The 13,096-nt window shown below is 44.7% G+C and overlaps 1 protein-coding gene across 1 annotated transcript in view; it reads left to right on the top strand.

Annotated features, from left to right (window-relative positions):
- ALG13 (ALG13 UDP-N-acetylglucosaminyltransferase subunit) overlaps positions 1-13,096 on the top strand; it is a 159,400-nt gene that overhangs the window by 139,182 nt on the left and 7,122 nt on the right. Inside the window, exons 25-26 of the mRNA XM_033946081.1 lie at positions 5,457-5,597; positions 11,051-11,091. Of these exons, the coding sequence (XP_033801972.1) occupies positions 5,457-5,597; positions 11,051-11,091 (182 nt within the window). The remainder of the gene's footprint in view (positions 1-5,456; positions 5,598-11,050; positions 11,092-13,096) is intronic.

The raw sequence follows: 13,096 nt of genomic DNA, 5'->3' as shown, positions 1-13,096 counted from the left end.
ATGTACCCCTCAGCAGATAACCTCCCCTCACCCGGCCCTGTCTTCCGTGCCCAGCCTGGTACGGATCACAAGCGATGGCGGAAAATAACTACATATCAGGCCTCATCCACCTCCTCTGCTGCCTGGTGCTGAATGCAAAATTTGAACAGTGGGGCTCTATAGTGCCTCATGTGGTCCAAACTTTGTATTTAGAGACAAAAGGAGGAGGATATGGCCCAGCGTACAGCTGTTCTCCTCTTCTGCTTGTGATTAGCACCAGGCCAGGGAGAGGATGGGCAGGAAAGGGGCTTGTATGAAGTTTCCCTTGGGGTCTGGGGAAGGGAAAGGGAGCTGGAAGCAGGGCTGTGGAGTCGGAGGAAATTTCAGGTACCTGGAGTCGGAGTCGGAGTCAGAAGTACAAAAAACTGAAGAGTCGGAACATTTATCTACCGACTCCATTTTTGAACTTGGCATACCAATCACGAGTGATTCTTTCAGCTATAGCACCCACTATATACACAGCACAAATGTTGCGAGCAGCTTCTGCGGCCTTAGAACCTTGATTAAAAGCAAAAAGAAGGTGGTGTCGAAAATGCTCATTTCTCTCAACTTGACATTCCATTTTAACGATCTGAAAATTAACCAGTGCTGTGGAGTCGGAGTCGGAGTTGGAGGAAATTTCGGGTACCTGGAGTCGGAGTCTGAAGTACAAAAAACAGAGGAGTCGGAGTCGGAACATTTATCTACCGACTCCACAGCCCTGGTTGGGAGGAGGCAACAGGAAGGATAGAAATGTATGTTTGTGTGCTGGGGAAAGTTGGAAAGATGTATCTTGAAGACAGAGAAGCTGAATCTTCTCAATCTTGCCTGTCTTTAAATGGATCGCTGAAGTGTGAGCTGAGATATTTCCCTGTTTAAACATTTAAAAAAAATTCAAGGGGCTGGATGCTGCCTGATTCCACTTGTCATGTCTCTAGTCTGGCCAAATTTCATTTAGAAGAGCATATTGGGCCTCCTATGGGACTGTATGGGAAGAAGGCAGGGATCCCGCTGAGATATTTCCCTGTTTAAACATTTAAAAAAAATTCAAGGGGCTGGATGCTGCCTGATTCCACTTGTCATGTCTCTAGTCTGGCCAAATTTCATTTAGAAGAGCATATTGGGCCTCCTATGGGACTGTATGGGAAGAAGGCAGGGATCCCGCCCCATCCTATATATTAATGTATAGGATGTAGATGTAGTAAGACCGAGAAACCTGCTACAATCGTAATCTTAGGTTATTCACCAGCTTAATTGTCTAGTGGTTGCCATGAATAAACAGGAGATGGCGCTCTCTCACTGTTTTACGTTCAGCAGCACATCCTGGATATAGCATTCGGTCCCTTAAGGCTCTCTGAATAAGCTCTCTCTTTTTCCTGACAGTGCTCTGGATAGTTTAGTGTCTGTCGCGACTTAGTCATTAGTTGCTATATTTAGTTGCAGGAAAGAGGGAAGACTTTTTGAAGGCTGGGGTATCCTTTCAGGTCATACCAAAAAATCAAAACGTCACGCAGCTTCTGAGGGCTCAGTTCCTCAAGTGTTTGTTAATCGGTATTTAGGGAACTGATTGGGTTGTGATGGGTTTTTTTCATCACCCCACCCCCAAGTCCAAGCCAATCACTGCCAATACGTTTAGGAACTTTCAGGCTATTGGAGCCCTCTCCACTGCTCTCTTATCCCTCTCCTGAACTGCTATATCACACAAGACGGTCAACGAAGCCATCCTCTCCTATAATACAATTCTCTCCTCTTCTCTAGATACCCTTGCTCGTCCAATTTCACACCCCGTTAGGCATGCCAAAACCTAGCTCTGGCTGACCGCCCCCCTCCCCCCCCCCCCCCGCATCTCTACTACCTGTGCTCTGTCCCCGTTCTGCTGAACATAGCTGGCTTAAATCCCTTGCGAACGCTGTCTTCATACATTTCAAATTCATGCTGACATCACTCCAGTCTGCCCTCTCGCTGACCAAACAAGAATACTCTATCCATTTAACCACCTCTCTTAACTCCAACCCTTGCTGTCTCTTTACCAAACTAAAGTCCCTACTCAAAGCACCCTCACTTCCTTCCCGCCTTTCAATTCTCCCCAAACTATGGCAGAGTTCTTCTACAATAGGATCCAGAAGATTCACCTTGAGCTCTCAACTAGGCTGCCTCCCCCTCCCCTCCCTTCTACTAACCTCCCCTCAACACCTGCCACCCTCTCCTCCTTCTCTGAAATCACCAAAGAGGAAACCGCACATCTTCTCTCATCCTCCCAAACCCATTACCTGCTCCTTCACTCTTATTCCCACTCACCTATTCAGAGCTGTCTCGCCTGCTGTCATCCCCCCTATCTGTCACATCCTCAGCCCACCGCTCTCTGCTGCAGCCTTCAAACGTGCCATTGTCACACCCCTCCTCAAAAAAACCCTCACTGGACTCCTTGTGTCCTTCCAACTATCACCCCATTTCCCTCCTCCCCTTCTTATCCTATTCAATTCAAGTTAATTGAATGTGCTGTTCACCGCTTCCTGGACTTCCTCTCATCCCAAGCTATTGATCTGCTTCAGTCAGGTTTTCGTCTGCTGCGTTCCTTGGAAACTGCCCGTACTAAAGTTTCCAGCGAGTTGACCCTGCGCGCAATTAACCTCCGCGCTATTGTGTTGGGCGTGATTGTCTTCCGTGCATTTGACCAGCCACCCTCCTGTCTCATCCTGAGGAGAGAAGAGTCTGCTCCCAAGACCTGCTAGAGATGTTAACAGCTGGTGTCTAATTCTTACTTTCTTCTCTACTGTTCTAATATTTCTTCTACCGACTTGGATTTATTTCTTTGGTCAGGGCTAGCTGCGAGCACTCGGGTAAGGAAGGAAGGGAGAGAGAGAAAGGGAGGGAGCGAGGGGGTTTATGGCTCAGGACTGCTGCCTATTTGTGACACTAAGGGGCTTGAGGGAGGTGGGGTTCGCGGCTCAGGAATGCTGCTACTTCTGGTTTGGGGTTTGAGGTAGGGGAGGTTTGTGGCTCGGGACCACTGATACTGGTGCTTCGGGGGTCACTTTTTTTTGTTCAGTGGTGATTTTTTTTTTTTTGCCGGTTGGTTGAGAGTTCCGGCTAACAGAGACCCTATTTCAAAAAATTGTACTTATCTTCTCATAATATGTGAATGGTAGGTCTTAATAGACTTACAAAACTGATAATCCTCAAATGCAACACCTGTGACAATGAGTTCCAGTATTTTACCGATTAACAAAGTAAATGATTTAGCAAATAATGACTTCAAATGTATAGATTTAGCATGGGGAACAGAACTAGATTATCTTTATTACGTCCAGGTTCAGAGTCTTCTGTCAAATGAATAAATTTGCTAAGGAATGGCAAACTAATTTCAGTGCCGAACAAGACAGTAGAAACTGTTTATAAAAATGTAATTATGGCACATATAGATAAATGCGGTTTAATGGGACACAGTTGGAATGGGTTCAGCCAAGAGAAGTCTTGCCTCATCGGATTGCTTCATATTTTGAAGGTGTTAAATAAACATGTCGATTAAAGGTAAACTGGTTGATGTAGTGTATTTAGATTTTCGGAAAGTTCCTCATGAGAGACTCCTGAGAAAATTAAGTCATGGGACAGGAAGTAGTGCTCTGTTGTGGATTAGCAATTGGTTATTCGACAGAAAGCAGAGAGTAGAGTTAAATGGCCATTTTTCTCAATGGAGAAGGGTGACTAGGAGTGGAGCTATTTAATATATTTATAAATGATCTGGAAATCAGAGCAAGTGATGTGATTAAATTTGCAGATGACATTAAACTGTTCAGAGTTGTTGGAAACGTGTGAAAAATTGCAGGAAGACGAGGCCTCCATATGGCAGATGCAATTTAATGTGGACAAATGCAAAGTGATGCACATTGGGAAAAATAATCCAAATCAAAGTTACCAGATGCCAGGGTCCACCTTAGGAGTCAGAAGCCAAGAAAAAAGATCTAGGGGTCATTGTAGACCAGGGCTGCCCAAGTCCGCTCCTCAAGATCTACTGGCAGGCCAGGTTTTCAGGATACCCACAATGAATATGCATGAGAGAGATTTGCCTGCACTGCCTTTTTGGTATGCAAATCTCTCTCTCATGCATATTCATTGTGGATATCCTGAAAACCTGGCCTGCCAGTAGATCTTGAGGACCGGACTTGGGTAACCCTGTTGTAGACAATACGCTGAAATATTCTGTCCTGTGGAAGTAGCCAACAAAGCAAAACGGGATGATAGGAATTTAGGAAAGGGATGGTAAATAAGACCAAGAATATTATAATTCCTCTGTATCATTCCATTGTGTTACCTCACCTTGAGTACTTCATTAAATTCTGGTCCCATATCTCAAAAAAAAGATATAGCTGAATTATAAAAGGTTCAAAGAAGAGTGACCAAAATGATAAAGGGGTTGAAACTCTTCTAGTATGAGAAAAGGCTAAAGATGTTGGAGCTTTTGAGCTTGGAAAGGAAATATCCGAGAGGGGATAGGATTGAGGCCTACAAACTGAGTGGTGTAGAACGGGTAAAAGTGAAGCAATTTTTTACTCTTTGAAAAAGTAGGAAGACTAGGTGACGTGCAATGAAGTTACATGGTAATTTTACTCCCTCGTGTCCTTATCAGTGTTGTTCCATGTTGCAGTCTGGTTCTTCTGTTGGATTTTTTTTTGTGGGGGAGGGGATCTTCCATCAGGTCCCTCATCAAAGCAGTTCATCTTTTTGTTCTTTCCAACCATTAAGTTGTTTATTCCACCATTGTAGTCCTCATGTCGTTGCTCACACTGCCTGGCTTCATTAGATTTGCTTTATCAGTTGGTAACTCTTCATGGAACCTCCCAGAAAACGTTATTGCATAATGTTCAAGAGAGTATTGAGGGCTCAGGTTTGTGCATTTCTCTTCTGCTTAACCAAATAATCTCTGTAGGTGGATTGCAACTGAGAAATTAAAAGTATTAAATCTACTTATAATTAAAATTGAATACAAAGAATAACATTAAAACATGATGTAAAATTTCTGTCACTTTCTGTACAGAGCATCCTTTGCTGAATACTAGCTTAGTGAGGATCTCGCACATAAATTTGGGCACGAGATTTATGCCTGCTACAGCTTAGGAGTGGAAATGACTCCTCACGTCCTTATACAGCTCTTTCCATTACCTCCATCCATTTTGTAGGCCATAAAAGCTCAAGTACTATCTATGCACTAACCAGTTAGCATGAAAAAATGCCTGCTTGATGCCCCCTGACACCCCCCCAAAAAAAATTGGGGTGTGTGCAGTTAGTGTACACCCATTTGGTAGTTACTGCCACATATCCTGGGGTGCGCCATTTTAAGCTGCATTAGGTGCACATAACTGCCTATTATGTCTTAATAAAAGGGCTCCTTAGTTTCTTTTTAATTCTTGGCTGGAATTTTTGTTTTCTTATGTAACTAGGGCTCCCATCGGTGCCTTTTCCTTTCTACTCTCCACCTCCTACTCCTGCTACTGAGACCGTGGACCCTGGAAATGTTCCCCCACCACCACCACCACCGCCGCCTTACTCTTGTGATCCCAGTGGCAGCGATCTCCCCCGAGGTAAGGTACCTGCACCAGAAAATAGTCAACATTTTGCTGAAAAACACCGAGATGTCTCATAAAGGAGGTTAATGAATCCTGCTAAATAAAAACATGCATCAGAAGCCAACCCTGCGCTAAGGCGAGGTGAAATGTCTCCCCAGCGTTATCAAGCTTGGCTTTAATTTTGTTGTAGTGCGAGACTACCTGATGTGGGCCAACACTTGATGCACATGTAAACCTTGAAATGGCCAGTCCCAAGAGCTCAGTTTAAATGCATGTTCACTTAAAGCACCCTAGCCCGTGGTCCTGGCTATTGAATCAGCCCGTAAGAACCATGCTTGGAGTTGGGTCAACCGCACCCATTGTGAAGTGCAGAGCGGCCACACACCGGTCTTCTAAGATGGCAATATTGCTAGCGTGCAGAAAACAGAGGTAGGACTATCAGAAATCTAATCCTGCCACCATCAGAGGTTTATTGAATTGTGACTAAATGTTCTTGTGATGGGCTTGGAATACTAGTGCCTTATAAAATGAATTTGTGGTTGAGGGAACAGTGGAGAGGTTGTGGGCCCTGTGGTGTCTAGGCCAGGCCAAGTTAATTCTTAGTTCAGTTAACAGGAAGTTTATTGGCAAGAAGCACCGCAGTTGGAGCTGCTAATAGGCTACCGAGGCCAACCTTGAGCCAGCCCCTAGAAACCACCACAGAAGGTTTGGAAATCCTTTTGATATCTGGGAGGACCTTTTTGTGCAGCAAATTTGTATTTTTCCGGAAGTGCTGCTGCTGTCAACTGGTATCTGGGGGTGAAGGGCGTGTACTGTTAAATCGTTAATCTCTCAAACCTCAGTTCTTTCCTTGATGACTCATTACCCTGCCCCCCTCACACGGCCAATCTCCACCAAGACATTTAGGAATCTTCAGGCTATTGACCCTTGCGATCTCTTCACTACTATATCGCCCCTCCTCTCGAACACTATTATATGTAAGCCTGTCAATGAAGCTGTCTCTTCCTATAATCTCTCCTCTGCTCTAAATAGTCTTGTCCCTCCCACCTCACATTCTGTAAGGCGCACCAAGCCCCAGCCCTGGTTGACCCCTACAATCCGCTTTTTATGTTCCTGTGCCCAAGTGACTGAACATCTCTGGCTTAAATCCCACGCTGATGCTGACTTTATACACTTCAAAATTCCTGCCGACCTCCGTCGGTTCTCTCCTTTGCGAAACAAGACTACTATACGCGTATGATTAATTCTCTTGGATCCTGCCATCGCTTTGCCACACTGAACTCTCTACTCAAGGTGCCCTCACCTCACTCTCCCCCAGACAATGGCGGAGTGCTTCCACGAAGATCAACCTTGAGTTCTCAACCGGGTCACCTCCATATCCCCCCCTCCCCTGGTCTATCCTGCTGACCATCCTGCCTTTTCTTCCTTCTCTGAAATCACTGAAGAGGAACCTTCCCAGTTCCTTTCCTCTTCCAAATCCACAACTTGCTTCTCTGATTCTATTCCCACCCATCTACTTGGCACGGTCTCCCCAACTGTCATCCCGTCTATCTATCATAGCCTCAGTCTATCACTTTCCACAGCAATTTTTCCTGATTCTTCCAAACATGCCATAGTTAACGCCTCTCCTCAAAAAAACCCAAAAACCCTCACTGGACCCCACCTGCCCTTCCAACTTTCACTTAATCTCCCTCCTTCCCTTCTTATCTAAGCTACTTGAATGTGCTGTTCACCGCTGTTTCGTAGACTTTGTCATCCTTAGCTATTCTTCACCCACTACAATCAGGCTTTCGCCCCCTGCACTCCATGGAAACTGCCCTTGATAGTCTCCAGTGACCTGTCCCTGGCCAAATCCAAAGGCTTCTATGTCCTCAACCTTCTTGATCTATCCACTGCTTTTGATTCTGTAGACTACCGCCTTTTCCTTAAAACGCTGTCCTCGCTTGGATTTCAGGGCCCTGCTTTTTTCTTGGTTCTCTTCTTATCTCACATCATACCTTTAGTGTATGCAGTGGTGGATCTTTCTCCACTGTTATCCCACTATCAGTTGGGGTTCCCCAGGGCTCTGTCCTAGGACCTCTTCTTTTCTGCATGTATTCATTCCCTTGGTGCTCTGATCTCGTCCTATGGTTTTTAATATTGCCTCTGTTGACAACTTCCAAATCTACCTCTCTACACCAGAAATTTCTGCAGGAATTCAAGCCCGGGTTTCAGCCTGCTCATTCATCATTGCTACCTGGATGTCCTGCTGCCACTTAAAATTGAACATGGCCAAGACTAAGCTACTTATCCTTCTGCCCAAACCTCCTCTCCCCATACATTCTACCTCAGTGGATAACAGTCATGCTCCCTGTCTCGTCAACTCACAACTTCCGGATGCCTTTCGGCCAGGGCACTGGATTTAGTGTGCCGCCGGTCGGAAAGTTTGTGAGACACTGCTCTAGAGACAGAGTTATACAGCTCCGCATATAATGTGTACAGCACCGTGTACGCCTAGTAGCCTTATGGAAATGAGTACATAAGAATTGCCGCTGCTGGGTCAGACCTGCAGTCCATCATGCCCAGCAGTCCGCTCACGCAGCGGCCCTCTGGTCAAAGACCAGTGCCCTAACTGAGGCTAGCCCTACCAGCACACTCTATATAGATCTTAAATATCATTCCCGTGAAGAGAGTAGGTTCTCATCACTCCCCCTGTAAAAAAAACATGGAGCACACAGTTACTGTAAGATAAGGACCCTTAGTGTAGAAGCATTAAAACATCTCGAGAGGCCCAGACACACACATGCCGTTTCAGAAAAGAGGCTATTTATGCCTGGGGAAGAACTGCATAGGGATAACAAGGATGGATGGGGTAGGGCAGTGAGAGAGTGTCCTGGGCGGTCCTACATCTGGGAATCCATGTTTGTACTGAAAAAGATAAGACTTGCCTCGGAGCAGCTGTAAATACCAATTTAAGTTCCTGCTTTAAGGAGCAACTATAAATCCTGACATCTGGGCTCCCCCTGTTGCATAAACCTCCCTCACCCCTCCCCCCACATAGTGTAGCTGTCCAACATTGTTACTCTTCTCAAAGTCCAACCTCTCCTCCCCCCAATCAAACATGGAAGATGGGAGGGTGGCCCTGCCCTATTTCCCAGGCTTTCCAAGGGTCCCTGGGGGTGTAGTGGAGCCGAGTGATCCCATTCGCTTCTGTCTTGACCATTGGGCAATACAAAATGACCACAATGACCCCATTCAGGGCTCCTTGGGGAGGACGGGCTATAAATCAAATTAAATGAATGAATAAATCTATCAATAATATTGTATTACAACTAAGGGTCAGACTTATTTGGAAGCTTGACCCTTATCAGTAATGCTGTAGTATTACCTCTAGAGGTCTCGATGGCAATTTTGGATGGTCCATTGGTCCAGATAGGAGTGATTAGACATTGTTCCTGCACCACTAGATCCCAGGTAGCTACTAGTAAGTTTAGGGCTGCTGAACGATATCGTTCAACTTTCCAGTCTTGGGGAGTAGCTGTTTGACCTGGGAGGGGGGGAAGGAGAGTACCATGTGTTGGACAGTTGTCTCCCTGAGAAGGAGGTGTTTTCCAGGGCAGGAATAACAGGTCTGTGTAAACAATTGTTGGTTCCCATCCTGTATAAGAGAGGCCTACACAGTTCCAACTGGAGAGGAAATCCATAAGAATAACCTTTACTGGGTCAGACTGTCTTCACGGTAGCCAATCCAGGTCACAAGTACACTTCCCCCTCCCGATTCGCGGTTTTAGGACTTGCGATTTTGATTATTTGCGATTTCCTAAAACCAGAATACTTCCCCGGACCTTACCTGGTGGTCTAGCGGTCTTTTGGGGCAGAAGCGATCTTCCTACGCTCCTGCCCCGTGCAGGTCACTCATACAAAATGGCTGCCGTGAGTTCCCGTTGTAGTCTCACGGCAGCCATTTTGTATGAGTGATCTGCACGGTGCAGAAGCTTAGGAAGATCACTCCTGCCCCGAAAGACCACCAGGTAAGGTCCGGGATGCTGGGAGGGAGGTGGGGGGTGGGTCAGAGCTGGCCCAAAAATTATTTGTGAATTTTCAGTATTCGTGGGCCAGCTCTGCCCCTAACCCCTGCGAATATTGAGAAAGGACTGTACCTGATAAAAACCCAAATAGTAGCAACATGCCATGCGACAGATCCAGGGCAAGCAGTGGCTTCTCTCATTTCTGTTTCAATAACAGACAATGGCCTTTTCCTCCAGGAACTTGTCCAAGCCTTTCTTTTTTTAACCCATCTTACATTAACTGTTACCACATCCTCTGGCAATGAGTTCCAGAGATTAACTATTCTCTGGATGAAAAAATATTTCCTCCAATTGGTTTTAAAAGTATTTCCCTGTAACTTCAGCAGAAAAAGCTCATCTACCTGTCTTTCCAACAGGAAAATCATGCATGGCATGTGGAAGAACAGACACACAGTTATCTGTAGTGTCTCTTCTCCATCCCCCTCCCACTACTCTATCAGCTGACTTACCAGGGTAAAAGTATGTATGCCTTGGATGTCATTGATTTAGTTCATCTAACGGACTCATCTGTCTATACCTTAATCTTGCCATGAAGGGGGAAAGGGCTGATGCTGGGATCAGGGTCTTTTATATATAGAGACAATGATAAAAACCTCTTATTCCTGCGACTTCCCCTGTCCACTCTGGTTATACATGTATTTTATAGATTACTGTGGACTTGGGAGAATGTGACACAGTGGTTAAAGCTACTGCCTCAGCACCCTGAGTTTGTGGGTTCAAACCCACGTTGCTCCTTATGACCCTGGGCAAGTCACTTAATCCCCCCATTGCCCCAGGTACATTAGATAGATTGCGAGTCCACCGGGACAGACAGGGAAAAATGCTTGAGTACCTGAATTAATTCATGTAAACCGTTCTGAGCTCCCCTGGGAGAACAATATAGAAAATTGAGTAAATAAATATGATGTGGAACCATGAAATTTACAAGTTATTCCATACTTTTCTTGACATTTTTCATTTCAATGAGGCAAATGCATCTAGTAAATGGGCACAAGTATAGGGAAACCAAGCCATTGTGACATCACCAATGAGGTTGACTCTTAGGCATTGGTGGAATGAGGCATTATGATGTCACAATACAAGGGGCCGTTGAAAAGTTCTCAGCCCAACCAAAGAAGAGAATGGGAAAAGTGTGGCGCAGTGGTTAAAGCTACAGCCTCAGCACCCTGAGGTTGTGGGTTCGAACCCACGCTGCTCCTTGTGACTCTGGGCAAGTCTTTAAATCCCCTCCCCCCCCCCCCCCACTGCTTCCAGGTGAGCCCACTGGGACAGACAGGGAAAAATGCTTTGAGTACATGAATAAATTCATATAAACTGCTCTGAGTTCCCCTGGAAGAACAGTATAGGAAATTGAATGAATCAATAACAATAATTCATCTTTTCTAATTGTTTCAATTTCAGACACAAAAGTTTTGCAGTATTACTTCAATCTTGGATTGCAGGTAAGAGCAAAGAAGCCTTCTTGAGAAGCCGATGGCTCTGCTGCCCTGTGCAGTCAATGATTTTTGCACAAATCACTAAACAGACCGTTTTCCATAGCCTGCTTCCATTTGCCTTCAGGAAAAGTTTTAAATTGGGAATAAAAACTGATTTTCGAATGAGCCTGGTACTGTAGACAAAGCCTGATTAGTGCAGGGTTAATTAATTGCTCCTTGGAATTGGCTTCCTTTTAATATAAACCATAAAATAGCTTGATGGCACAGTCCTAACTTTCCAGCCCTGAAAATGGCATAAGGACAGGTATCTTATTTTTTTTGCTGAAAACATCAAAAATATCTACCGTCTATTCAACATAGAAATATATTATATACTTTATTACAATGGATCAAAATCTGTATGCAGTAATACTTCGTAATGTTACATGTTTGAAAAAATTTAGCAAAAGTAAAGCTCTTGTGTGATAAGAGCAGTTCTATATATGCCAATCGTGAATTAATATACAGAAAAATCCAATCTAATCTTCAATTTTTAAACCGCATTACACTTCTCCCTCGTCATTCGCAGGGAATACGGGCAGAGCTGGACCGCGAATGCCGAAAAACCATGATTATCCAGCTCTGACCCACCCCCACTTCCCTGCCGCCTTCCCGGCCTTACCTGGTGGTCTAGAGGGCTTTCGGGGCAGGAGCGATCTTCCTATGCTCCTGCCCCATGCAGATTGCCATCAGGAAATGGCTGTAGGGAGCTCTCGACGTAGTCTCGAGAGACTACGGGAACGCCCAGCAGCCATTTCCTCATGGCGATCTGCACGGGGCAGGAGCGTAGGAAGATCACTCCTGCCCCGAAAGCCCTCTAGACCACCAGGTAAGGCCGGGAAGGCAGCAGGGAGGGAAAAAAGTTGGATTTTTGTTACATTTTTTTATTTTCCCCCTCCCCAGAAAAAAATTGCGATTATATGAAACCGCGAGTGCAGGAACCGCGAATGGGGAGGGGGAAGTGTATACCAATATAGTGTCGATTTGAGGAGATTTACAATTAAAAAAAAAAAATCAATTCAACCTACCCCCTTATGAAGCTGCGTTAGGCTTTATCACCTGCCATGGCGGTAAAAACTCCAAAGCTCATATGAGTGTCACAGTTTTTACTGCTGTGACTGGCAATAAAAAAGCCTAATGCAGCTTCATAAAAAGGGGAGTGGGGGTAAATGGTGATTTACAATAGCTATAAATCTATTACATGATGTTTTTAACTTGGTTTCGAAATCTCATATAACCAGGCAGCATCCTAATACTAGCAAGTAAATTATTCCTAACTCTGGTAGCAAAGTGAACAAAGAGTGAAACAGCCATTTAAATTTTACACCAGGGGTGTCCAACCTGTGGCCTCGTGAACTATTTTGTGCGGCCCCAGTCGAGGGCGATGCAGTGTTTTCCTCTGCTGCCCCCGGGTGTTTACTGTCTTGCCGGCTCCCTCCTCTGTCTTGCTGCAGCATTTGCGTGTTTGTGTGTCCCCAAAAACATTTTTTACGGCCAATGCAGCCCAGGGAAGCTAAAAGGTTGGACACCCCTGTTTTATACCTTTTCTAGAAGGGGAGTCTTGATAAGAAGGTATTTCCTATTCTGGTTGATGAGAAAAAAAATGAATGAGAATAAAGATAAATTAGTATGCAAGATATGAAAAACTATGCAAGCTTATTTGACTGGTATATGAGTTTTTCTAGGTAATCAATGAAGTTTGATAAAATTCAGTAACGCTATCATATTTTTTCACTTGTGCATGTATGAGGGTGGTTTGAAAAGTTTGGTAAATTTCCATGAGATGGCGCCACAGTCCAGCAAGTCATCAATGGTGACAATGAGTATAAGTTTCAAGTTTCAAGTTTATTAAATTTTGATTTTACGCAATATCAAATATTTCAATGTGTATTACATAATTGAAATGTACAATAAAAAAACTAGGGTGACAAATACAAATAAGACAAAATTATACAGACTAATCATTATGTAT

Source organism: Geotrypetes seraphini, chromosome 5, assembly GCF_902459505.1.
Source record: "Geotrypetes seraphini chromosome 5, aGeoSer1.1, whole genome shotgun sequence".
NCBI classification, from domain to species: Eukaryota; Metazoa; Chordata; class Amphibia; order Gymnophiona; family Dermophiidae; genus Geotrypetes; species Geotrypetes seraphini.
The sequence above is the reverse complement of the archived record's forward strand: the minus strand, read 5'-3'. Positions and strand labels throughout refer to the sequence as shown.